This window comes from Erpetoichthys calabaricus, chromosome 7, assembly GCF_900747795.2.
Source record: "Erpetoichthys calabaricus chromosome 7, fErpCal1.3, whole genome shotgun sequence".
In the NCBI taxonomy this organism is placed as follows: domain Eukaryota; kingdom Metazoa; phylum Chordata; class Cladistia; order Polypteriformes; family Polypteridae; genus Erpetoichthys; species Erpetoichthys calabaricus.
Window position 1 is genome coordinate 22,680,099 of NC_041400.2, and position 27,655 is coordinate 22,707,753.

Below are 27,655 nucleotides of genomic sequence, written 5' to 3' on the forward strand. Positions count from 1 at the left end.
ATTAATTATTATATTATATATTTGCATTATTTGTCTTCTTGTTATTATTATTAAAGTGTTCTTGAGTGTAGCAATCGTATTGAACAACTGTAAACCTACTTTTGTCCACCTTCTGATATATACATATACTGTATGCACTTTGAGCTACTTTTTGTATGAAAATGTGCTATATAAATAAATGTTGTTGTTGTTGTATATACTGTAAATGTGTAGGATATACTTATTTAAGCAGAAAAGTCATTAGGTTTAGAGTACTTGGCTTATAGTATATATTTCTTGTCATTCTTAGAAATATTTTATTCATGTGTACCATATTGTGCAAAGAAATTCCCTTTAACATTTTTTGGGCAAATCGTACAGTATTAAGTAATAAAACAGAAGGAACTAATCTTTCACACGGGGTTGTGTTATCTTGTCATGCCGTGTGTTGTACATTACTTGTTGACATCTGCTTTTACTTTCTATCAAAATAATGGAAAGCATATGCACCTAATACATTTATGAAGCAGGCTAGCGGATAAGTGTACGGAACATTGATTTAAACGATGTCAGGTCAGGAAAGAAAGAAAGAAAGAAAGAAAGAAAGAAAGAAAGAAAGAAAGAAAGAAAGAAAGAAAGAAAGAAAGAAAGCGACTTTGGTTTCCCTCATCCAGATGAATTAAAGCAGTGTCACGCTTAGCCGAACATTTACCCATAACCTGCTCCTCGGTGTTTCAGGCGATTGGTGTTTGCGGCGCATCTTCGAACTGTGACAGAGACTAGCCAGGAATGACATTTTACTCCTGCGATTGTCACAAGTCTGATTTTTTTTTTTTTTTTTTTTTTTTTTGAGAAATGGCACAACTTGCACAAGTGCATTTTGACAGATCTCAGGTATCCTGTGGGAGCATCCAATCAATCATGAGCTTGTGAGCGGAATTCTGTGGAGCACAATGAATTAGCTTCCAATGGAATGTATTCATCTGTAACATCCCACTGTCTAAATGACACCAAAATGGCTCCGAGTCCTTGAAATATTTTACCGTGATTAGCTGGAGGAATTGCCTGTTTGTGTCAATCACTCTCCGGCGATGGCTCTTTCTGTAGTTGTGTAGGTGAGAGACGACGGCGGCGGGCAGATAAGGAAGACGGCAGGAGCAGCAGCTGCAGGGAATTTCTGTGGTGATTAAATACTTCTTGTGTCTTTTTTTTTCCGCGGCTATAATCCGTGTACCCTAGAAAGGAGCTGCATGAGCATAATGGTGAATAGAGCAGTGAATCATTCCAGCTGGCTGCATCTTAAAGAGCGCTCTGTATAGAATGGGATTGGGCTCTCTTGTTCAGTCACTAGAGCCGCAGCGTTTTAAGGAGTTTCTCCGCGAAATTGTTCCTGAAAGCGGAGCTCTCGTGCATCGCTCTCCAGGAGCCACATTTCAAGGGGAGGTAAGTGAGCGCGCACTTCTAACGTGGCTCCTACATTGAAACAGACCCCAGGAAGCAGATAATACGACTGTCTTTTTTTTTTTTTTTTTTAATTTTGCTATTCAATATATTTATTGCAACTTTGTAGCCTAGCGAGAAAGCGAAGGTCTGGTCGCGCGGTGCGGAGCCGCGCAGTGCTGCGATTTCCAGCTCACCCGAGCCATTTCTCCGGACAGCTCCTGCTTTCATTAACTCCAGAAAGGACCGAGACCTTCTCCAATGCTTGTTCTTTGGCGAGGCGTACGGCGATCCGTTCTGTCGGGGCATCTTTTGACAGTTCTTGGAACTTGCAGCTCTCTGTAAACAGTGATGTCTTTGCCGCGAAAGGCTTCTCTTTTAACCACTCGAAGAAACAAAGACGGAAAACGCTTTATTTTTTTTGCATCGTTGTGACTGGATAAAGTCATTCTCTGGCAAAGCGTATTTTACGGTTTAAAAAAAATGCACTTGTCATCCTATAAACGCCTTGCTTTAAAGAAATGCTATTCGAGTATAACAAAAAGAAAGAAACGGAAATCTTTATGATGCGCGGGCGCTCTTGCGTGCGTATGTATTATTAATAAAGAGATTCATGTACAACTATTCCGTTGTTTCTTAACGCAATTCTAAGAAAGTGAAGGGAAAAGCCGCACATGCACTCCGTGAAAACTTGCTTTGTGATACTTGCTGCATGTCTTGCTGTCAAATGCAAACGTCACCTCAAATAGCAGTAGCAGCATTACATATATAACGTTTTACTGACATTTAAAATTGCGTGCTTTGTTTTATTCATTTAATACCTGTCCCGTTACAACGCATATATCCTAGAATGAACACTGAATTAAAAAAATACAATCTAAAAAGATAGATAAATTATGAATCCTAAAGCAAAAAACGTACTGTTTTTATTGGGCATCGTAATCCAAGATTCGAGTAAACATTTTGAAAATCGTGCGTTGTTTGGTTTCGGTTTTAAACAGTAAGCACTTTACAAGCTTTATTTCGACGAGTTGACTTCTTGAACGGTCTGGCGCACATATTAGCGATGGCTGCCCTCTAGTGCTTGAATCTCATGCGCGTCGTAGTATTAATGTAGTTTTAATTCAGGTGACATGGCATTTTTGTTTGTTTTGGGGTGGAAAAAAAGGAAATCCAAAGAAAGACAAAAAATGCAGATTGTTTCTGATTACCCGCAAAAGGTTTCAGAAGTCAGTCTAGCTTTATAAAGCGCCTTTCACGGAGCGCAGAATGCAGATTTTTAAAGTAGAATTCACAACGCCGCTTGCCAGACAAACTTTGTTACTCTTGACACTTTTTTTTTTCCTGAAGTTATTCATTTGTTTCAGGGTAATAGAAGATAGATGTGTGAGTAACGCATCTCACAAAAAGCGCAAGAATGCCATTCAGAGCGTCAGGAGAACAAAGTGCAATTCGGACCCGTTCAATATCTCGGGAAATATATGATTGGAATAGGCTTACAAAAATAAAAGAAAGAAACGACACAAATATAATAAGTTCTGGACCGTAGAGCATGAGCGGCATCAGTACATGGAAAAGAAGATAAAGCGAATAAAGACTCAGTCTGTCAGACAGAGCAACTGTCCAACTTTTATGGGGGAATAAATGAACGGCTTGGAATAGCTGATGTCTCCGCAATTTTGAGTCTTCCCCTCAGCTCCATTATGTGCTGAAGGTTGATGGATCTTTGCTAGGTATCTCACAATATCTCCTACTCATTCTCATCCAGAACAAGCCATATGGATTTTAATTTTTCTCTTTGGGTTACTTTATTTTTCTTTGTCCCAAATCCTTGCAAACATTTCAAACCATATTGCAGCTACAAATCACCTTCATTTGCTATAATTCATGTTAATTGTGAAGCCCTTTAGTATTGACTCATGTAATGGAATTTCTCCAAAATGCTCCCCCCAGAACAGGATAATGAAGGAGAAATCGGTAAATGGTTCTGGTGTGTGTGTGTGTGTGTGTGTGTGTTAAAGGGTTACATGGGATAAACAGGAGCTGGACGTCCCATCCAGGGTTTTTCCTGCATTTCTGTTCAAAGGTATACTAGCTAATGTGGTCTGAACGTCTTTAGTTAGATGGATGGGTCATTTTTGAGGATCAAAACTGTTGAGAATTTCAATGCACTTGTATAATGTGTTGAAGAGGTTCTGCAGAGTGATGCCATATAGGGGAAACTTTTTTTTTTCCAAAAGAATACTCAGAAAGAAGTTTTAACTTATTTAGATCTGTAACAGACTCCAGTCGGTCCATGATTTAACAATCCACAGACTAATTCAAGTTCTCTTGTTAGTTTCCAGCCTGCTCTGCTTTCAAGATTAGGTCTTCCCCACAATGACAGTGTTTTTTGTTTTTTTTGGCCAAATAATGGTTGTACAGAGAGCCACAGCACCCAGTAAAGTGCCATTAGAGAACCAGGATTTTTTTTATGAGTGTAGCGCAGGGGGTCCTCAATCTTGGTCCTAGCTATGTGATTTCATTCTAGCGAATTTTCTAATTAGAAGCCAATTATTGCACCATACTTTTGTGATCGGCAAGTGTGTTTCACTCTCTCGTTCAAATTAAAAAATTTTAAGTGCTTCTTTCTCTTTCAAATAGCCACGTTCACTGTTTTAATTGCTTCTTATTTTCATAACCAACATTGAGATACTAATGATGAAAGCAGCAGCTAACCACCTAACGTTGTCTCTTTCATTATAAAGCATCTCTTTTTAACAAAGTCCAGAATGAAATGAAGACAAAAATAAAGTGATATCTGTTTGCAGAATACAAATGTCTGACAAGGCAAAATGATGGCACTAATGAGCCAAAGAATTAACAGCAAACGTTGGCCTCTAATTAAGAAACGATTAGAGGTCTGCGGACCTTTGCCAGATAGGAAATCCAAAGTCAGCCAGGGTTAGTGATGGGTTGTCCTTCTTTTAAACAGAAATACACGGCTCTCATTTATAAAGACTGCATATTAGGATTTTAAGTTGAGAGTTTTTTTTTATATATATATATGTATATGTGTGTGTGTATATATGTATATATATATATATGTATATGTATGTATGTATGTATATAATATGTATATGTGTGTGTGTGTGTGTATATAATACAAATGCTGAAATGCTTGTCGGTATAATCCACTGACTGATAATTTGTGTTTGTACTTTTTTTGCTTTGTTTCAGATATCGGGCGACAGGATAACCCTGGAGCTCTGCCAGCATGTGTGCGGCACGGCGGTGAGGTTGGCTGAGGTAGCATAGAAGCAGGTGGCTTTTCCCTTCAGTTGGTAAACCAAAGACTTTTTTCACCTTCTGAGAGAAGAGATTCTGCTCCGAGTTGAAGGACCTTTCCACATGTACTGCAATGGTTACATGAAATCCTCATGATGGCTTTCAGTCCATATGCGTGTCTCAGTATGGGGCAGTAAGAGCTGAACTGCCAGGAAAGGAAACGCAACCTTAAACGAGTCGGCTCAAGAGGACAACATGAATTTTGTTCTAAAGCTTCGCAGGAATTTGCGAAGGCTGGTGATTCTGCTCGCCACGTTCTGCATGGTGAGCATCCTGATATCGGCCTACTACTTGTACACTGGTTACAATCAGGAGATTGAACTCTCGGAGGGTACGCCCGAGATGGAATGTGGAGACTTAAAACTTTTACCTTACCGTCTGATGGAAATGAAAACTGTCAAACCCATCGACACATCCCGGACCGACCCTGTTGTGCTGGTGTTTGTGGAGAGCCAATACTCCCAGCTCGGACAGGCCATTATCGCAATCTTGGAGTCCAGCCAGTTTCAGTATCATTCAGAAATTGCCCCTGGCAAAGGAGATATTCCTCCACTCACGAATAAGGGACGGGGGAGATACGCGCTCATCATCTACGAGAACATGCTCAAGTATGTGAACATGGATTTGTGGAATCGAGATCTTTTGGACAAATATTGTGTGGAATACAGTGTGGGGATCGTTGGGTTTCACAAAGCCAATGAGAACAGCTTGCCGAGTGTTAAACTAAAGGGCTTTCCTTTGTACCTTCATACCAATTTAGGCCTTAAAGACTGCTGCGTCAATCCACGTTCTCCTTTGCTCTATATCACCAAAGCTTCGGAAGCTGACAGGGGACCACTGCCTGGAGATGACTGGACAGTGTTTCAGTCCAACCATTCGACTTACGAGCCTGTACTTCTTGCTAAGTCAAGGATGTTAGAAAGTGTCCCGTCAGCCTTAAATGGACAGTCTCTCCATGCGACTGTGATCCAGGATTTGGGGCTTCATGATGGCATTCAGCGTGTTCTTTTCGGTCACAACCTTAACTACTGGCTGCATAAGCTTATCTTAATAGATGCCATTTCCTTCCTGTCTGGCAAGAAACTTTCGTTGTCTTTGGAAAGATACGTTCTGGTGGACATCGACGATATCTTTGTAGGGAAGGAAGGAACCAGGATGAATGTCAATGACGTTAAGGTAAGAAAGCATGCATCTCCCTTCTGCCTAAATGGTTGCTTTTATGGATTTACAATCTGGAGCGGGGTGAGTGGTGGGGGCCATGGCGGGGTGGGGGGGGACTGATAGAATAAGAAGGAGACACAGTCACATTGTCTCTGTTTCTGCACAACATACTGCACTCTTTTCAGCTTGCTGTCGCTTTGTGTCTGCAACACACAAGCCATTAAGCTGCGGAAGAGCCCCAAGCCTGCCATTGAAAAACCGGACAAAGAGTAGCGATGTTGGAGCCTGTCAGCTGGGCAAAAGAATGGGGCGGGGGGGAAAGTTTGTTGGCTCTTAACTCTTTCATACAGTGTCACTCGAGCTCTGATTCCACAAAATTAAATTAAAGAAAGAAAAAGAGTTCAATGACCAGTGATTCATGTTTTTGCCTTTTTAAGGCGGCATAAGGTTTCTGAGTTTTGTTCTGGCCAGAAAAATACGCGTTTCACGTTGTTCAGTAAATGTAGTCAGGCGAAAAGATGGCCATTAACAACTTAACCCACTTTTACAAAGTTGAGATTAGAATAAATTATTCGCTACTAACAATGCCTAAATGGACCACAATGGAGTTCATGGCAATCGAGAATAAATGGTGGTACTTGTGGATTTCTGGGAGAAAAAGCACAGCCATGTGGCAGATGCCCATACACACCTCATCTGTAATGTTGGGGATTAAGTGTCTACAGCCCCTCTGGCATTTTAGGGCGCCTCAACTCCCTGGCACTTTATAAATCAAGGAGATCTGCCACATGTTCGCCAGCCTTTTTAACATCCGTTTATGCTGTGATATGCACTTGCATTTTTGGGTGACATATTGGAGCAAATGTATGGTTGTCTATCTTCATGTACGAGAGTGGCTCAGTGGGTAGAGCAGGGCAGTTTCCTTGCTTAGTCTGCATGTTCTACCTGCAACTCTGTGGGTTTCATCCTGTGACACTCTGGTTTTCTTCCCAAATCCCCCAACGATGTGCAGGTCAGGTTAACATGGGATTCCAAATTCATCCTGAGCGTGTGTGTGTGTGTCTGGCTGGGTGGGCTCTGTGATGCATCCTGGGCTGTTCCTTGCCTTGTGCCCATGCTGATGGGATAGGCTTACACTCTCGCTTATATGGTATTTAAAATCAAAGAGGACCCACAGACAGACAGAGAAATGTTGCTCTGCAAAATTTATTTTATGAGAATTGATTGTTCTATGCACAGGAAACAGTGAGTCGCTGTATAATAAAAAATCTTACAGTGCGTGGCCAGCGGTATACACAACCTAAACACAAGACAATACAATTCAAGTGCTAATAGATAAGAAAAACACACAGTAAATCCAGCAATGCATTGTAAGTGTATATAAGGCAGATACTATGTTGATTACATGAACATCAGATAGGGAGACTGAAACATGTACATAATACAGATATCATAATTCGAAAGGTGAACAGAGCAGGTCAATTACTGGCTGGGCTGATGTGTGCCAGCAAAGACGGACATTGAGGGGGGAACTGGTAGTGAATAGAACTCATTGACAAATCGAATTGCCTGCTCCGTAGTCCCTGATTTGACACTCTTATAACGTCTGCCTGATGGTGGTGTGTATGTGAATAGACAGTGTTGGGGTGGGTGCTGTCCTTTTTAATGTTCTGAGCCCTGGCCTTATACACGAGCTCTTCCTGAAGTGGTTTGGGAAGTCCTGACCCCCTGCTGTAGGGCTTTGCTGTCCCATGCACAGCAGTTACCAACCCAGACTGGTAAGAATGCGCTCAATTGCCGCACCCCATCCCCAACAATGACAATAACGTGATAATTAGAATAGCACAATGTAAAACTGTGTAAAAAGTAAAAAGTGTAAGGTAAATAAAAAGGACTGTATAAAATTAAATGTAAGATATGGTAGGCAGAAATGGTGCTTTCTGAATTCAAGTTTTAAAAAGAGTAAAGATTCCACTATATAAGCATCAAGTATAAAATTCAAGAGCCCACTATAATATCAAATTTAAGATGAGGGGAAGTGTGAGTATCAAAAAGAGAGTTTAAGATGGCTAGAAACTGAACTGTATAAAAATGTAAAAGAGAAAAGGCACATTATATAATCAAATTTAAGAAGGGAAGAAAATTAACTTTAGAAATGTTACTGCAAAAAAATCCAGTTCAAGATGGAAATGACCCTGGATAGATAGATAGATAGAAACTTTATTAATCCCAATGGGAAATTCACAATTATGTTTATAATAGCATTACGTCAAAGATGAGTAGACCTTGAATTATTTTAAACGGGTAATAGAAATGCCACACTGGAAAGTCCAAGTTTAGGATGAGAAGAAATTGCAATGCTTAAAATCAAGTGAAGGGGTTTAGCCAGAAAGAAAGGCACCTTATAAAACCAAGAGTAAAACAGACATAAAGAAATGGTACTATGGTTAGGTCCATCAGTATTTTAGGCATTGATGCAATTTTTGTAATTTTCACTCTGTACACCACCACAGCGGATCATCTTCTTCCATATCTTTCTGTCCTCTGCATCTTGTTCGGTTACACCCATCACCAGCATGTCCTCTCTTACTACATCCATAAACCTCCTCTTAGGCCTTCCTCTTTTCCTCTTGCCTGGCAGCTCTATCCTTAGAATCCTTCTCCCAATATACCCAGCATCTCTCCTCTGCACGTGTCCAAACCAATGCAATCTCGCCTCTCTGACTTTGTCTCTCAACCGTCCAACTTGAGCTGACTCTCTAATGTCCTCATTTCTAATCCTATCCATCCTCGTCACACCCAGTGCAAATCTTCGCATCTTTAACTCTGCCACCTCCAGCTCTGTCTCCTGCTTTCTGGTCAGTGCCACCGTCTCCATACCACCACAATGGATTTCAAATTAAGCAATCAAAATGTGACTGAAGTATAAATGTTCAGCTAATTTATGGAGTTTAACAAAAGTATTACATTAAGCTTTCAGAAATTACAGCCACTTTTCCCAGTGTCCCTCCATTTCTCAAAAATAATATAAAATATACAGCATCCATCCATCCATCCATTTTCCAACCTGCTGAATCCGAACACAGGGTCACGGGGCGTCTGCTGAAGCCAATCCCAGCCAACACAGGGCACAAGGCAGGAACCAATCCCGGGCAACTCACCACGGGACATATACAAACACACACACATACCAAGCACACACTATGGATAATTTAGAATCGCCAATCTACCTAACCATCATGTCTTTGGACTGTGGGAGGAAACCGGAGCGCCCGGAGGAAACCCATGCAGACACGGGGAGAACATGCAAACTCCACGCAGGGAGGACCTGGGAAGCGAACCCAGGTCTCATAACTGCGAGGCAGCAGTGCTATCACTGTGCCATCTTGCCGCCCCCAATATACAGCATGTAGTGCTTTAATACTTGGAGGAAAATCCTTTGCAGTCAATGACTGCCTGAAGACTGGAACCCATGGGCATCACCAAATGCTGAGTTTCCTCCCTTGAGATGCTTTGCCAGGCCTTTACTGCTGCCGCCTTCAGTTGCCACTTGTGTGTTGGTCTTTCTGACTTCAGATTTGTCTTCATTAACTGAAAAGCCGTCTCGGGTGGGCTTGGCCATTGAAGAATATGCCATTTCTTTACCTTGAGATATTCTTGGGTTGCTTTCGCAGAATGTTTTTGGTCAGTGTCCATTGGAAGGCACTTTACAGTGCCAATCAGTTTTGCTGCATTTGGCTGAATCTCAGCTGAGGCTACAGTCCTGTACACTTCAGAATTCATCCTGCTACTTCTTATGTCATATCATTAATAAACACCAGGGACCCACGGTCCATTGGCAGCCATAACACCATATTTGACAGATGATGCGGTATGCTTTGGATCATGAGCTGTCCCTTTCTTTTCTCCTTACTTCCCAACATTCTGGTACAAGTTGATCTTGGTTTCATCTTTCCAAAGAGCTTTCTTCCAGAACTGGGCAGGCTTTTTAAGATGGTGTCTGACAAACTCTAATCTGGCTTTCCAATTCTTCAGTGTTACCAGTGGTTTGCATCTTGAGGTAAACCCTCTGTATCCATAAAGGCGTCAATTGATTGTAGACTTTGACAGTGATGATACGCCTACCTCCTCAAGAGTGCTCTTGACCTGCCTAGATGTTGTAAAGGGGGTTTTCTCCAACGAGGAAAGAAGTTTGCAATCGTCCAGTTTTGTTGTCGTCTGTGGTCTCCTAGGCCTTTTAGTGTTTCACCAGTTTCGCCATTTTTTGTTTTTAAGAATGTTCGAAATTGTTGATTTGGGCACTCCGAAAGTTTTAACTGTGTCTAGGCTGACAATAACAAAATAAATCTTAATGATGGCCTCCTTCCCTTGCACTCTTTGGACCTCCATTGAGTACTAGTGAACAGCTACCAAATGCAAATTCAGTGCTTTGGATCAACTCCAGACCTTTTATCTCCTTAATTTGTCATGGAATGACGAGCCACACCTGGCCGCGAAACTGTTTGTCAATCACACGTCCAGTTACCTCTGAGCCTCTGAAAATGGAGGGATTCTGGGAGAAAAAATGGCTGTCCTTTCTGAAAGCGCAATGCAGTACCTTGGTTAAGTCCCATAAATTAAAGCCGAGCGTTTGTACTTCTGTCACATCTTGATTGCTTAATTTCAAATCCATTGTGGTGGTGTACAGAGAGAGATGCAATTTTTGTAAATTTATCTCATATATAATTATTATAAATTCTTTGCATTTATATAGCGCTTTTCTCACTACTCAAAGTGCTCAGCAATTGCAGGTTAAGGGCCTTGCTCAAGGGCCCAACAGAGCAGAGTTCCCTTTTGGCATTTACGGGATTCGAACCGGCAACCTTCCAATTGTCAGTGCAGATCCCTAGCCTCAGAGCCACCACTCCTCCCAAAAATATATAAAATAATCCATCATCTCTCTGTATGTATGTCTGTCTGTCCTCTTGTCATGAGAGAACTACTTAACGGATTTAGGTTGGGTTTTTTTTCTAGAATTTGCTTGAACATTCCAGTTGATTTTGTGACTTGTCTCATCACACGGAGAATTATAGTTCGCTTGCGGGAGCGTTATATTTCTGCTAATCTGAGAGAGAGGCTGCGGGCCAAGGGGAGGAGGAAGCGTCATGTCCAGAGTGGGGAGCCGGGCAGGACCCTCGTCACTGTCCTATTTCACCTGTACATGGGTGGAGCTGTGGGGGACGGCTAGTATTATATAAAGCCAAGTTTAAGATGGGTTAAATTACTATTACTATTATTTCAACCGTGTAATAACAATGACCGTATAGAAAATCAAGTTTAAGATGAGGCACAATGGCACTACCTAAAATTAAGTGTGAGGTGTTTAGCTTTGTAGAAAGGCTGTGTATAAAATCAATATGAAAAGAGACAGAAACGTAATATATAAAGTCAAGTTTAAGATGAATAGAAATTGCATTATATAAAATTGAAATATGTAATTGAAATGTCACCCTAGAAAGTCCAGTTTAAATCAAATAAAAATGGCACTACTTAAAATCAAATGTAAGGTGTTTAGCCAGGTAAAAAGGCACTTTATAAAATCAAGAGTAAAAAAGATGGAAATAAATGGAACTGTATCGAATAAAGTGTAAAATAGATGGAAATCCGGTTTAAGATGGTTAGAAATTGCATGAGTTAAAATCAAATGTGCAATAGAAATACCAGTATAGAAAGTCGCGTTTTAAGATGAGTAGAAATGGCACTTAACTTTAATCTGAGTATGAAGTATTTAGGCAGATAGAAAGGCACTATATAAAATGAATATTAAAAGTGATAAATAGAAATGGCACTATACAAAGTCAAATTTAAGATGGGTAGAAATTGCATTGTATAAAATTCAAATGTGTAATTGAAATGTCACCCTAGACAGTCAAGTTTAAGATGAATACAAACGGCACCACTTTAAGTGTAAGGTGTCTAGCCAGGTAGACAGGCACTATAAAAAATCCAGAGTAAAATACATGGAAATAAATACAACTACAACTATAAAAATTAGGTTTAAGATGGTTAGGATTTGCATGATGTAAAATCATATGTGCAATAGAAATGCCAGTGTAGAAAGTCCAGTTTAAGATGAATAGAAATGGCACAACTTTAATTTGAGTGCGAGTTGTTTAGCCAGATAGACAGGCACTATATCAAATGAATATTAAAACCGATAAATAGAAACTGTACTATACATTTCATACTTTTTTAAAATGTATTATTTCTAAGATAAAACAGTACACATTATCTGTGTGTATGTGTGTGTGTGTATATACAGCCTGTGTATGTCTTGCTTTTAATTTGCGTGCCTCGTCTTTATTTTTCTAAACCAAAGTGTAAAATAAATGTTTAGACCACCGTTAAACTAGACAGAAAGTGTGTGAAATATAGCGCCATTTCTGTTTGTCCATCTGCTAGCTCGATCCTGCTGATTTTTGCCATCTTCTGTTACGGATTTCTGCAGCGTCTGTCTAACGGCAGCCCAGTGCTGTATTTCACCATCTCCTCGATTTATCAAAGAAGAATAAGCAAACCCAGTCATTTTTATAATTTCTTTCTCTTGTTATTATAAACTTGTATTATGGAAAACAAGTGATAGAATTCTATTTTTTTTTGTTAAGCTTGGAGTAAATATTCTTAAAATATTTTGTGGTACCAGCTTCTTTCCATAAATCTACAAAGGACAGTGATAAGTTTCAGAAGGTATGCCGGTTGAGTAAGGTGCTATAATAATGATGGCTGCCGTTTTTTGACCTACATTGAAGGGCCACTTACAGTAAATAACCCATTTAATTTTTAATTCCTCTTTATTTTTTTAATCTTAATCAATTTAATTACTGTATTTACAGAAGACCAGTCCAGTTCTTTAATCTGCTACATTATGAGAGCCTTACTTTGTATTTTGTGGGTTTGGCTTTTTTCTATTGAAACAAAACGGAATAAGCAGAAGTAAGAATGAGTTTTTGGTTGATAAGCATCATTTCTAGCATTTTAAAAAAAAAAAAAAAACATGACCATAATTTATAAATATTACTTGCACAATACCTAGCGTTGCTTGTGTTTGCGTGCCCGGCAATGGACAGGCGCTCCATTCAGCATTAGACGCAGTTTTGTTTAACTGAACTGGGACGGCGGTTCATAAAGTGGCCTGACTAGATGGAGGTCTGCCAGCTTTAGATATGCTGATTTTTCTTTTTTTTTTTTTTATTACCTGTTTAATTACTATTATGGAAAAATGGAAATACACAGTTTAAAGTAATTGACTCATTGAGAAATGATCCTTTTGTGCAGTGCGTGCCTCAAACAGGTCCTGCTTTACATGAGCCCCCCTCCTCCTCCAACTGTTTAAGCCCCCCCACCCTATTTGTGAGTCTCTGCTGTTACTCATTGAATAAGAAACTTGGTTGGGAATGAAAGCAGCTGACCTGTGGCTGTTCCAGCCGCTAGCATCAAGACCAGGAAACGCTGCCCGGGGGATTAGAAACTTTCACATTTAGCCAATTAAACTTGATGAAACACTTTAATGCGACAAATACATATGTTCTTTTACTATTATGCAGAGGCCAATTATAGTGGATACTGAAAGCTGGAGGTTGCTGCTATGAGATTTTAAAACACTCCACAAATAAAACCGGACTCTCGTTAGTTTTGTCTTTTAATAATATGGCACCTCTTCATAGCATTGTGGGGGCCTGAGTTCTCTTTCTTATCCATGCGCAGTTTGCCCATGCTCTCAAGTTTTTTCCACTTTTGTCAATTTCCTTCGACATCTCACAGATGAACGTGTATGTTGAGTCGACTGTCGACTCTAAAGTGGCTCGGTGTGAGTGACTGTCAGTGCGTATGTCTGACTGAATTTCCACTTGTATGCCAGTCCTTTCCACTGGGTACCACGAACATGAATTCTGATCCTGCCATCTATACCAAGCATCTTAGTCAGTTGAGCAGAAGGAGAACTCTCTCTGGGCTCATGTGGCTAATGTCAAAAGTTTTCTCTTTTTTTTAAATCTGTTGCAGCTCTGGATAATTTGAAAGGTCCTTTAATTACACCAAGCGAGACACACAGCACAGTTACCTTAAGCAGGTTTCAGGGTGGGCCGAGACAACACTGAAATGCATGAGTGTTTATAACTCTTGGCCATCCTATGGCCCTCGGTTAATTAGTACATACCTGCTATTTATGGGCGCCTCTTTTGTTTTATCAGTCCGTCCTGGTTGAATGATTCTGCTATTCTTGGTAATATAAAACATTTCTCCTTCAGTTCCTCCCTTTTAGGAATGCGATTGTACTGTGGACAAAATCATATCAATATTCGCATAAGGCAGTTCCAACAATGAATTCACTCTAGCATAAGCTGAATCGGGAGATGAAGGGTCAACTGAGACATAGGTGGTATTCCCTAAAGCAACCGTGTTATTGACCACTGTTTTCTGGCATTAGTCAAGTAGACATTTAAAAGTAAGTATTAAGATCTACAAAGAGAATGAGTGATTGATTTTGCTCACAATATTACAGTACACATCTTCTAAATGTTTGGCCAAGAGAGTAACAAGTGATTAACGTCCTCACTTCCATTTAAACATATCAACCATTTCTTCTTCACTAAGCCCACTTTTCACAGCGAGGTTGTGTTTTACCTAAAAGATTGACTCCCCATGAGATCTGCTCCGTGCGTACGAGCCCTGAAATGGAGCGGTGCTCCTGTCTTGTATCTGGAAGGTGGCTGTCTCCGGTAACCCTAGAATGGACAATTGAATTTTCAAAATGGACTGATGGAAAATGATGCAGCCTCGCAGGGCCAGTGGCCGGAGTTCACTTCCTCATCCAGTAAATGTACCGTATGTGTGTAGCTTTCTCATTTCCCATGGCCTTTCACTTCTGCCCCAGAGTTGCGTCATTCCAACAGATGGTGCATCACAAACATTTGTAGTAATAAAATGTATTACTACAATTGTTTGTGTTGCACCATCTGTGGGAATGACAAATGCCACGCATTTTACTGCTACAGTTGTTTGTGTTGTGCCATCAGTTGGAGGCGTATCAACCAGACGAAGACACAGATACACGAACACTTACCCTTTTTTCAAAGTGGATGGTTCCCCATATCTTGCTGTTCACAACACGCTTTAATGTCAGTAACAGCTCTGAAATGCTAGCCATGTTTGAGGGGTGCCAAATTGTTTCCAACTGTTTTCCCAATGGCTGCAAGTGCTATACGGATTTTCTGACTGAAAACAAACACACAGGGAATTATTGATCTGGTGTGGTTTTTCCCTAAAATGTATTTTTATTTTCTTTTGTCCTGAAATGCACATGCAATACTTCAGAGGAGGTGTCCTCAATGGTGTGTCGATTTGCTGAATGGAATGAAGCAAATCCTATGTAGGGTGTGGAGATGTGCAATGGAACTCACTGGATCAATTGATTCGAAGCATTGCTGGTGTGTGTGGAGTAGCAGCAGGAGAATATCTTTGATTGCTTTGGTACAGCTTGAGGGTCTTACCCCCAAAATTATATCAGTAAAATTACCCAAAAAGGGAAATAAATTGCATATCTGTGCCTAATTTTATCTCCTCCATACCTTCCTTTACAAGCTTGCATGAAAAGAATAAGAAAAAAATAAGGTACAAAGTAAAATCCATCTAACTTCATGTATGTTTCATATGAAGAATTTAAAAGGAAGACAGGGCCCATCCCAGCTTCACTCCCTAACTTCCCACCAAATCAAATTCTAGCTATTGTCTTGATATTTTCCCCCCCAAGTATCAATAAAAGATACCATTTTAATGATTTTTTAATTGCCAAACCATGCATAACTTTAATTTTGGAAAGTATTAGTTCTACTTGTATGGCTCCTGCATGATTATGAATTAAGGCATACAGCATCAAGCTTTAAATGAAGATAAAGGACGACAACGATAGCAGACATTCCCTACAAAGCAGGAGTCGTAGAGCTGTCAGACATGCAAGTCAGAATTCACACATGCCAGACCACCAAACATTTTCTGCTGCCCTGAGCAGATGCCTTCCTTTGGAAGCCAAACTTTAGTCGGAACAATTTCTTCATGTTATGAGGGTCCACCGGGGGGAAGAACACAATTTAATTTGATTCCACATTTTCAATGCTTTTCACTCTGTAAATCTCAATAAATTTGGACTGCTACATGAAAATGATCAGGCATGTTGTATAGTTGTTGTCTTGGAATTTCCAGTTTAGGTAAGTTGCACCAACCTGTGGTTTTTATGAAGCTGCGGTACGCAAGACATATCATGGAGAGACATCATGTCAGGAAAAGAAACATGTGCATTGCTCAGTTTTCAAAACTTAACGATGAAAAAGACTGCAATTGTTTTGCACATTTTGATATATTACATCACTCGGCAACAGGGTGTTCGACTAGTGAGGTACTGCCAGAGCTAGAGGTTGGAAATGACCTCAACCAGGCAAGGTCTGCACTTGCTTCTACTGTATGTACCTATAGTAGTGGGAATATGGATCAGCAGCTGCTAGAGGCTGTCTAAATTTAAGAAGTGTGTGTGTCTCCCAGAATTCCCTATTCTGAGGTCAAACTAATAAAGACGTTCTAGTGCACGGGTGTCGAACTCCAGTCATGGAGGGCCGCAGTGGCTGCAGGTTTTCATTCTGACCATCTTCTTCATTAGTGACCAGTTTTTGCTGCTAATTAGCTTCTTTTGCCTTAATTTTAATTAACTTGACTTAGGCCCCTTAGTTGTTTCTTTTTCCTTAACTAGCAGCCAAACAATAATGAGACACAAAACGAGCCGCCACGTGACCAGCTCACCTGTGCCCATCACACAATATCTGAAAATAAAGACGGGTGATGATCTCGGTAACGTTGATCTCTCAGGTCACCAAAACATTTTGACAATGTTCTTGGAATAAACAGAAAAATCAACAGTTTTGGAAATGTCTGCTGTGGCAGAATGAGAGCAGCAACAAGCCACCGAATTAAATAACGAGTTTACTTAACAGCAAGAATCGGCTTCTTATTAAGAGACTGGTTGGAGTTTGAAATCCCAGTTTAGCTGGACATATGTTGGCTCGATTCACGTCTCATTTCTGTTTGGCTGTCATTTAATGAAGAAAGGAATCAATTCAGAGGCCTGAATCCTTAAAAACAGGGCTATTAAAATGAAGGGAAAAGGAGTTAATTAGCAGTAAAAACCTGAAACTGATTAGGAAAAGGGTTAGAATGAAAACCTGCAACTACTGCGGCCCACCAGCCCCAGAGTTTTACACCCCCCTGTTCTAGAGAATGGGCAGAGTAGTCATTTGAAAATGTAGTAGGTCTCAGGAATGAATGGAGACCTGAGGCTGACAAAGAGGGTCAGGAGCGCCTTATAGCTTTAAGAGCGGGTTTACAGAACACGCCAGCCATGAGCTTCTAAACGTCCAGAATTACTGCTCCATGAAAAGATGCCACAATAATTTGGGGAATAAAAGAAAATCAGTGTTGCATCAGGAATGGTTCATACACAAAACATTATGCTGATCAAAATGTAGTTGTGGAGCATCTTTTAATCTTCACCTACTGCTGCTCTTTTCAATGACTATTGTCTCTGAATGAAGGTATGACATTTGAAAAAGTTAAAGAAGCAGTATGTGTTCAGTTTTATATGCAAAATACCAACATTGGGTGTGATATAAGTAACAAAAGCTAAATCGACTGATCTCCATTCAATTAAGAACACCATTTCCCTGATTGGGAAGTAAATTTACTTACAATATTACACTAAGTACGCAATCTGCTGCCTTATCAAAATCGGGCTTAGCAAACTGGACACCATTCCTTCATGGTGGCTACGGTAAAACAAAATGGTTTTATCTTCAAAAATCATAGTTTATTGGTCTGAGCAAGAATCACTGCAAAAGGTTTTTATTTTGCGAACTGTGTAACATTTCCAAAACTTAGTCTTTTCAGGGGGTCGTATTTCCATTGTGTCCACATTATTCAGCCATGATCACTCCCCTCTAACACCGCTTGCCCAAACCTTACATCCTCTGACCGTACCAACACTGTGACTCTCTGTGCCAACTTGCTCTTCAACGCAGTCGGTTATAATGGCAAGGCAGAAAAGCAAATTATCTATTCACAAACGTCAAATTTTACATCGCGATAGAAAAATGGCGACAACAGCTGATGTTGAAAAAAAGAAAATTAACCAAAAAGAGATGCGTATTTATAAAAATCAAGAACAAAGAGAATCGTCTAAAAAAAAAAAAGGGAAAAATATCCTGAACAATATGTGACCAGAAATGCAAAGAAGCAACATTTATAAAATGTAAGTTAGAGGGCAAAATAATTCATAATATTGTTTTTGATGAGGCGTTAATGTAATTTACTATTTATTACGGTTTACTTTTTACTACATTTTATTCATTGGTATTTATAATAGACAGCTGTAGTAAAATACATAAATAATCGATTTTCCATCTATAATAAATAAGGACCAAATATTCTTCCTCTTGCCACTTCTGCATACTCTTCTATATACCAGCTCTTTAAATACAGTCACTTTCTGTAACGGAGGGGTGCCCCAATGTCCAGTGGCCGCCCCCTGGGGTTGGCAAGCAAAGCGAGCAGGGAGTGGAGGCCCCTAGTTAGACATTCAAGTTTTATAATATTAATATACAGACCTGTTCTTTTTCAACCCGCTGCTTGTCTTGAATTCAAGGGGCAAAGAATCACTTCTGGATATCACGTTAGTCTCTGTGTTTAAATCAAGGCAGAGCACTCGTTCTTTTAGATTAGTGTTCTCTTAATGGACTTGCTAGTGGTTCAGTCCTTTTATGACTGAATATTATTTGAATACTTACCATTTTCATTCCTTTTTTGATATCCTGCGGAGGCACTTGGCATCACTGCCATCTTCATCACCCCTTGAAGCGGATTAGCCATGACCAAAGGACAGACCTAAAGGTAGACCCTTCTTCTGCCCCAGTGCTCCATATTTGAAGCACTGTCATGCTTTATAGAGAGTCTTTGTATAGACTAGATGACAATTTGATTAACCGCATCATTTAATCTGTGTAGACAGGAATGTTTGTTTTTCTCTTCTGCATTGCCAGCTATAGCACATATGTCCTCGTGTCTTTTCCATTTATCTACAACCATTTAGGATATAGCTCTCTTTATAGCGATTGTTTATTTGTCAACATGCACATTGCATGGTGCTTTTGTGTTTTGCAGCATTGTGTACTGTTTACAGTGCAATAAATGGAATAGGTTTATAAATGTAATAAGAGTTGTAAGTGGAAGTGTGAAGTATAAGAATAAAATTGAAATTAATTATTTATCACTGCAGGATGAAGCTAGGTAGAAACTCTATCATTATGTGGTGTGTACCTTGAAGATTTTTCAGGAGCAACTTAAAATGATTGGACATGAACTAAGAGATGTTGGGCAAATTAATATGGGGGGATACTCTGGAGGACCTGATGTCTCTGTGTCAGCAAGGGAAAAGGCATTGAGTCGGAAAAGTATTTGATTGTCTGAGCGGCCTAAAAATCTCAGGAGTTGAACTCTGGTTTGTTAAGTTTGACTCGATGCTATGTAATATTATCTTTTTTGTTGTATAACTTAATTTTATGGGATGTTATTTTCTTCAAATTAAATTTAATAATAAAAAAAAAGATAGGAGATGGAACGCCCTGTCTGGTTATTTGTACATATTGGTACCATATTTGTGTGATATGGCAGGTGATGTTGCAAGTGCTTTACTCATTTATGCCTGCAGGAGCTCCTTTCATGTAATGCTGCACTTGGAATTGCACCGGACATTGATGGTTTGATAGGATGAATCTGGGGTTGCTTGCTTTTTTTTTAAATCTTAACTATCTCTGATACAAGTAAATGGGCAAGGACCAGTAAAGCTTTAAAAAATACTTTTTAAATTTTTTTTTTATGGCTTTGGACTCCTAAATGCACCCAAAGCCGAAGACTTCCTGCTGATGACATTGGTGTTGGAGCTGCCATTTTAGGGTTTGTGATGATGGATAAAATTTTGAAGAATTTTTTTTTTTTTTTTTACATTTCAATGTACTATAGTTCTTTGCAGTACCTGTATTTCAAATACTTCATAAACCAAAGTTAATACCACATTATTAACTGTTTGGAATTAAAGAGTTCAGTTCAGACCCTTCTCCTTCTCTTCACTAATTTTCCTTTTATTTGCATTTACTCTCCTTTTCTCCAGTTCTGTAGTAGACCTGTTTGATAATTTAGCATTTGTTCTGAATGAATAACATTTGTGAAAATGTAAAGTGTAGCATTATTATAATATCACAATATTCTCAAACCCACTTAATTCATTTCAGTTTGTGTGGGGTTAGTACTTGGTGTAGCAGGAAACAACCCTGGACAACTGCGCCAGTTCATTACAATGTCCCCTCGTCACTCTACTTATTTATAATGCACCAATTTGGCAACGTCCAGTAAACCTGACAGGAATATGTTGGGTATTTTGAGAAACCCTGATACACTGGATTTAGAAAGTATATATACAGTAATCCCTCCTCCATCGCGGGGGTTGCGTTCCAGAGCCACCCGCGAAATAAGAAAATCCGAGAAGTAGAAACCATATGTTTATATGGTTATTTTTATATTGTCATGCTTGGGTCACAGATTTGCGCAGAAACACAGGAGGTTGTAGAGAGACAGGAACGTTATTCAAACACTGCAAACAAACATTTGTCTCTTTTTCAAAAGTTTAAACTGTGCTCCATGACAAGACAGAGATGACAGTTCCGTCTCACAATTAAAAGAATGCAAACATATTTTCCTCTTCAAAGGAGTGCGCGTCAGGAGCAGAGTCTGTCAGAAAGACAGAGGAAAGCAAACAAATCAATAGGGCTGTTTGCTTTTAAGTATGAGAAGCACCGCGGCACAAAGCTGTTGAAGGCAGCAGCTCACACCCCCTCCGTCAGGAGCAGAGAGACAGATAAAAAAATCAATACGTGCCCTTCGAGCTTTTAAGTTTGCGAAGCACCGTGCAGCATGTCGTTTCAGGAAGCAGCTGCACAAAAGATAGCAACGTGAAGATAATCTTTCAGCATTTTTAGACGAGCGTCCGTATCGTCTAGGTGTGCGAACAGCACCCCTGCTCAATCCCCCTACGTCAGGATCAGAGAAAGTCAGCGCAAGAGAGAGAAAAAAGTAAGCTGGGTAGCTTCTCAGCCATCTGCCAATAGTGTCCCTTGTATGAAATCAACTGGGCAAACCAACTGAGGAAACATGTACCAGAAATTAAAAGACCCATTGTCCGCAGAAATCCGCGAACCAGCAAAAAATCTGCGATATATATTTAAATATGCTTACATATAAAATCCGCGATGGAGTGAAGCCGCGAAAGGCGAAGCGCGATATAGCGAGGGATTACTGTACTGTATATATAATATGTGTGTGTGTGTGTGTGTATGTATATATGTGGTCAGGTGGTGAACGGACAGACTGGAATCAGTCGAAAGTTTGGGACCCCAACTGGGCCGTCCCTTTTACTCATCAGCAGACGAAGTAAACAAAAATGAAAGGAAGAGAAAAACATGCAAATGCGCTGCTCTCTGGTCCGGGGTTCCTCCTTCTCTGGAGTTAATTTCATGCTCCGCCGTGTGGCTTACTCGGGACTTCCAGCAAAAGACACTTCTGTTTAGGCTGCGCGACCTTTATGGTGAAATGCCTGGAAGGGGTGGGGCTAAGTACCCTTATTGGGCGGTCCCTCAGAGCTATGAGGGAAACCCCTTGTCTCAGGGGGTTATTACATAACTTTCCTCAGCCCTCAAAGGAGTCCTCCAACACCCATGCCTGACTCTCTCTCTCTCTCTCTCTCATTCACATATATATATATATAATATATATATATATATATACAGTATATATAATATATACAGTATAATATATGTGCACAGGGCAAGTCAGAATTATGTTAACACTAATGGATTATTTTTATCTTGACCACACCTTTCCAGGTCAATGGATAGGTCGAGGTGGACCATTGCCATGGTCTCCACACTCCCCTGATTTGACACCCTGTGATTTCTGGTTATGGGGTATGGTGAATGAGAGCGTGTATAGCAGGAATGTTCGTGAAATCAATGACCTGAAAGACAGAATACAGACTATGGTATCGTCTATTCCCCACAAAATGTGTGTCCGGGCTTTAAATGGTACTGTTGCTTGTTGGTTTTTGTGTGTTGAACATGATGGCGAACAGGTTGAGACATTCCTGTAAATCATCTTGCACATATGTTTTGTGAATAAATTGTTTCTACCATTCAAATGTTAACATAATTTTGTCTCACCCTGTAATATATAAAATAATCTATTGAAATGGGTGATCTGTTTGACAATGTGCTCCCACTCTGCATCTTCCTCTTTTGGTATAATCCATTCATCCCCCTTGTACTCTTTTTGAATAAGCAAATGGAACAGAAAATGCAAGCAAAGCATATAACTTCAGTGTATTTTGATTTCCAAGATGTCTTTGATACAATTCGACGAGGAAATTAATTGTGAAGTCAGACCTCATTTACATCAAGAGCAATTTACAGAACTGGACTGTGAGTTGTTTAACAGGCAGAAAACAAAGAATACAGATAAAAAGAGAATGATCCACTTGACTTTTCAATAAATCTGTACAAGGACAATTATTTCTGAAAATGTATACCAACAATTCTGATGTAGTAGGTAAATGGCTGAAATTTGCAGATAACACCAACACTGGAAAGATCAAAGACACTGAAGAGACATCAAATCAATTTAAAAACGCTTGGTCAATTTTCAGATTAGTTTAGGCAAGAGTGAGTACTACATGCAGATTAAAGGAGCAAAAAAATTATTAATAGAGATAGGTGGTGCTAATTTAAAACAAGCCAATTCTGAACGCGGTTTACAGATTTGTATTTAAGCAATATTCTTATCTCTTAAGCAATACATACAAATGTATAAAGAGTAAATTACATAAAAGCTTTGAAGAGGGAATTATATATTAAGCTTTATTATAAAACTGTGGAATTTAAATCATATAAGGTAAACCAGTGAGACTAATATTTGAAGGGGTGGTCACCATGCCATCACACAATTGGTTTTTATCTTCTTTACTGCTATTCTTAACGAAAGCCATTACAATACACTTCAAGCACCAAACAAAGGTACCGTTTTAACAAGTAAGATCAATTACAATGCATAGTAAATTACAAAGAAATAAACTAAAGGCCATGTCACATTAAAAGATTTTTTTTTTTTCTCCTTTTTAGTCGTAGCTTTCATTTGAATAACCTTAGGGAGTCAGCGGCACACTGTTGTGAAGGTCAGTCCCATAATGTGACATACCCACGACTCGGCCCAACTAGTCCACGACTCGCTCCGATTGCGTCTGTATTCATAGGGGTGGGCTCTGTGTGCATGACAGCTGACAACCAATGAATGCTCACCTGACAATACAATGAATATAATGCATAGATGAAGAATAAGAATCAGGGGTGTTTTGAACCTCATAAACCAAAGTTTTGTTCCTGTCAAGTTTTGCGTTTAAGTACCATAACAGAATGGAAAAAGAATGTCACAAAGTAGAGGTAAAATGGCCATACCTGTTAACTCTTCGTGCAACACAGGCTCCATCAAGCAGCACGCTACTGACTGTCAGATAAAAGGGTGAGCAAAATTGTGCTGAAAGGTCATTGTACATTTTTGTTAAATTGGATCTGTCCAGTGATTTTTTTCAGTCATGTAGTTAGGCACAGTCTAGCAAAGAGATCTGCAACTGCCGTCAGCAAATCTGACATGTGTTACGACTAGAAGTAACATAACATGACATCAGCTTTAGAAGACCCTACTTAATTAATTAACAAAACACCAGAGAAGATTGTCTGTCTGTATGAAGTGTTAACAAGTGTAACCGAGAGAACTGTAATTTGAACGTTAAGCTTGATTTTGAATGTGACCACAAATAAAGCCTCAAACATACCTGTGGAGAGATGGTCCAGGAAAGGAGGAACCGCAAAGCTAAAAGAGTCACATAATGAAGCTTTAAAGTAAAAGTAACTATTTATAAAGCGCCTATCGTAGACAAAAGTTACAAAGCACTGAACAATAAGACACGGAATAAAATGAAATATTAAAATAACAAAGTACAAGTACAATGTAAAAGTCACTCACAGACGGCAAAGTCTTAAGTTGACATTTGAGCTGCTGATCTTGACATCAGTGGAAGACTGTTCCATAATCATGGAGCAAAGGCCTGAAATGTGCGATTCTGATGTCTCTTTAGTCTGATGAGGAGATCTAACTAAGCAGATCTCAAAGCATGACCTGTGATATAATGCTGAAGGAGGTTTATTGTTTTTGTTTTGTTCTTGGTTTCGCCTTATACAACTTCTTGTATTAGGAATTTGTTAGTTTTCGCATACCCCTTGGGGTCAGAGTGCAGGGTCAGTCTTTGTACAGCGCCCCTAGAGCAATTACAGGTTAAGGGGCCAGCAGAGCAGGATCTCTTTTGGCAGTAAAGGGGATTCGAACCGGCAACCTTCCGGATAACAGTGCAGACCCCTAGCCTCAGAGCCACCACTTCACTTTGTGATTAACTGGGGAACTTGACCTTACAGAGCTCTGTGAGTAGCAGAATTTTAAACTGGACCCCAAATTCCACTGGAATCCAATATAGAGAACATAAAATTGAGGAGATGTGGGTCCACTTGTGTGAACGTGTTATAAAAGCCTGGCAGCTACTTTTTGAACAGTCTGAAGATGAGACAATCCTCTTTACTCGGACAGGTAAAAAGGGAATTTGCAATAATCCAGACGGGATGAGATGTAAGCATTGATAACAGTTTAGAAGGCTGATGTGGGAGGATCTCTGGAATTTGTTGGGTTAAAACGACAAGTAATCTGGTATACTGCAGTTAATCGTGTTGTGATATTGTAGAGGAATAGTGGAGTGCATTGAGTTTGCAGATGCCTTCCTATGTCCATGTCGGTTTCCTCTGGTTATTCTATTTTCCTACTCTGTCCCGAAGACATGAATATCACTAATTAGCAAATCTAAAGCTGGCTCTTAGTGAATGAGTGTGTGTAATTGCCATATATCCTGCTGATTAGCTTACCCCAGCTGCTGGTCTTGGAAGGACCACCCTTTAATGGGATATTACTGATAAATCACAGGAACTTGAACAAGTATTTGGTCATTTTTGCTCATTCTCTTTTCACAAAAATTCCTGCATTTTTTCTGAAAGAATTGAGCGAACAAAATGAATACGTTAGTAATGTTTGAAATGCTGAAAAGGAAATTTAGTAATTTTTTTATAAAGAGTGTTTTCTACAGTACACATTGCCAATAGAATGTACTTTTGTACAAAACCTAATAGTAACATTCAACAATTTAAAGTACTGTGCAAAAGTGTGCATATGATATGATAGAATAAACGGGGAGCTGTCCAGCAATCTTGGGACACAAAACCCCACTGCAATGGGTGGAACACTCTGCTAATTGGCAATAAAGAAAAAAGTTTCTCTGGACAGTGAGTGTGGAGAGCTCCATGGAGCTGAGGTAGGCAATCATACAATGCAAGCTGTTAAAAATCTTTCTTTTTCAGTGAATCAGTTTGAAGATGTAAACACAGCAAAATATGCCGGCAAAAATAATAAAACTCATTTATCTGGAAAAACTGAAACTCCAAATGCACCAAATTGGCAAGCGATGATGATAAACTGAAAGCTTTGTTTGATTTCAAGCTTTTTTTTTTTTTTTAAACCAAATTATTAGGAGCAGTATACTAATGCTGGCTAAGGCCTACTGTTACTTCAGATGATTAAGAATTGTATACTAATACTGGCTAAGGCCTACTGTTACTTCAGATGATTAGGAATAGTATCCTAATACTGGCTAAGGCCTACTGTTACTTCAAATGATTAGGAGCAGTATACTAATACTGGCTAAGGCCTACTGTTACTTCAGATGATTAAGAATTGTATACTAATACTGGCTAAGGCCTACTGTTACTTCAGATGATTAGGAGCAGTATACTAATACTGGCTAAGGCCTACTGTTACTTCAGATGATTAAGAATTGTATACTAATACTGGCTAAGGCCTACTGTTACTTCAGATGATTAGGAATAGTATACTAATACTGGGTAAAGCCTACTTTTACTTTGGATGATTAGGAGCAGTATACTAATACTGGCTAAGGCCTACTGTTACTTCAGATGATTAAGAATTGTATACTAATACTGGCTAAGGCCTGCTGTTACTTCAGATGATTAGGAATAGTATACTAATACTAGGTAAAGCCTACTTTTACTTTGGATGATTAGGAGCAGTATACTAATACTGGGTAAGGCCTACTGTTACTTCAGATGATTAGGAATAGTATACTAATACTGGATAAGGCCTACTTTTACTTCAGATTATGAGGAGCAGTATACTATTACTGTTTAAGGCCTACTTTTGCTATCTAAGTAGCCCCAGTTTTTCATTGCATGGATTCCACCAGATGTTGGAAACATTTCTTTAAGGTTCTTGTCCGTGTTGACCTGATTGCATCACAAAATATCTGTAGATTTGTCAGCTGCACATTCAAACTGCGAATCCTCAGTTCTGCCACATTCCTGAAGGTGTTTTATTAGATTCAAATACAGTGACTGGGAAAACCACTGAAGAACGCGGAGCTCATTGTCATGTTTCTGAAACCAGTTTTGAGATGACACTTGCTTTGTGACCTGGTATATTATCATGCTAGAAGTAACCATTAGAAGATGAGTAAATGCTAGCCATGAAAGGCTGCACATGGTCAACAACATTACCCAGATAGGCAGTGGTATTCAAAAGATGATTGGCTGGTATTAATGGGCCTAAAGTGTAGCAAGAAGACAGTCCTCATACCACTACATCAACACCACCAGCCTGAACTGTTGACACAAAGCAGGTTAGGTGGTGTTGGTGCCAAATTCTTACCCTACCACCTGTGTGTCTCAGTAGAAATGGAGATTCATCAGACTAGACATTGTTTTTCCAGTCCAGTCTGGGTGAGCCTGTCCCCACTGTAGCCCCAACCTTGGCTGACAGGAATGGAAACCAACGTGGTCTTCTGCTGTTGCAGCCCCTCCGCCTCAAGGTTTGACGTGTTCTGCAATCTCAGATGATTTTCTGGTCACCACAGTTGTACAGAGTGGTTATCTGACTAACTGTAACCTTTCTATCGACTTGAACCAGTCTGGCCGTTCTCCTCTGTCATTAATTCCATTCACAGAAGTGCTGCTCACTGGATCCTGCCTTTTTTTTATTTTTTATTTTTTTTTTGCACCCTTCTGAGTAAACTCTAGAGATTGCTGTGTGTGTGAAAATCCCAAGACATCAGTGGTTACAGAAACACTCAAACCAGCTTGTCTTGCACCGACAATCATGTCACAGTTGGAAATACATTTTTCTCCATTCTGGTATCTTAGTTTGTTACAACATCAAAAATAATAATATAATGAAATTTGAGATCCTCAAACCTGCTTATGCCAATTCAAAGTCAGAATGCTTAGGACAGGGTCCAACCCTGGCCAGGGCGCCACTCCAAAGTTGGAACTCAATATAATAGTATTGGGCATTTTCGATTGTACTTTTGGACTAGGCTAATGCTAAAAAAAAAAATTGTACTCCTAAATTAGGGAGTAAAAAGTTGAAACAAATTAATTTTTAAAATTTTCAGTACAAATTAAAAGAT

General features: G+C 39.6%; 1 protein-coding gene across 2 annotated transcripts in view; it reads left to right on the forward strand.

Annotated features, from left to right (window-relative positions):
* The first annotated feature begins 610 nt into the window (after nt 1–610).
* The window catches only part of ndst3 (N-deacetylase/N-sulfotransferase (heparan glucosaminyl) 3), a 492,579-nt gene continuing 465,534 nt past the window's right edge, over nt 611–27,655 (forward strand). Inside the window, exons 1-2 of one of the 2 annotated variants that reach the window (XM_028804992.2) lie at nt 611–1,422; nt 4,639–5,922. In XM_028804992.2, coding sequence (XP_028660825.2) covers nt 4,942–5,922 — 981 coding nt within the window. In that variant the 5' untranslated portion in view covers nt 611–1,422; nt 4,639–4,941. The remainder of the gene's footprint in view (nt 1,423–4,638; nt 5,923–27,655) is intronic. The other variant, XM_051930171.1, reaches the window with a different exon arrangement.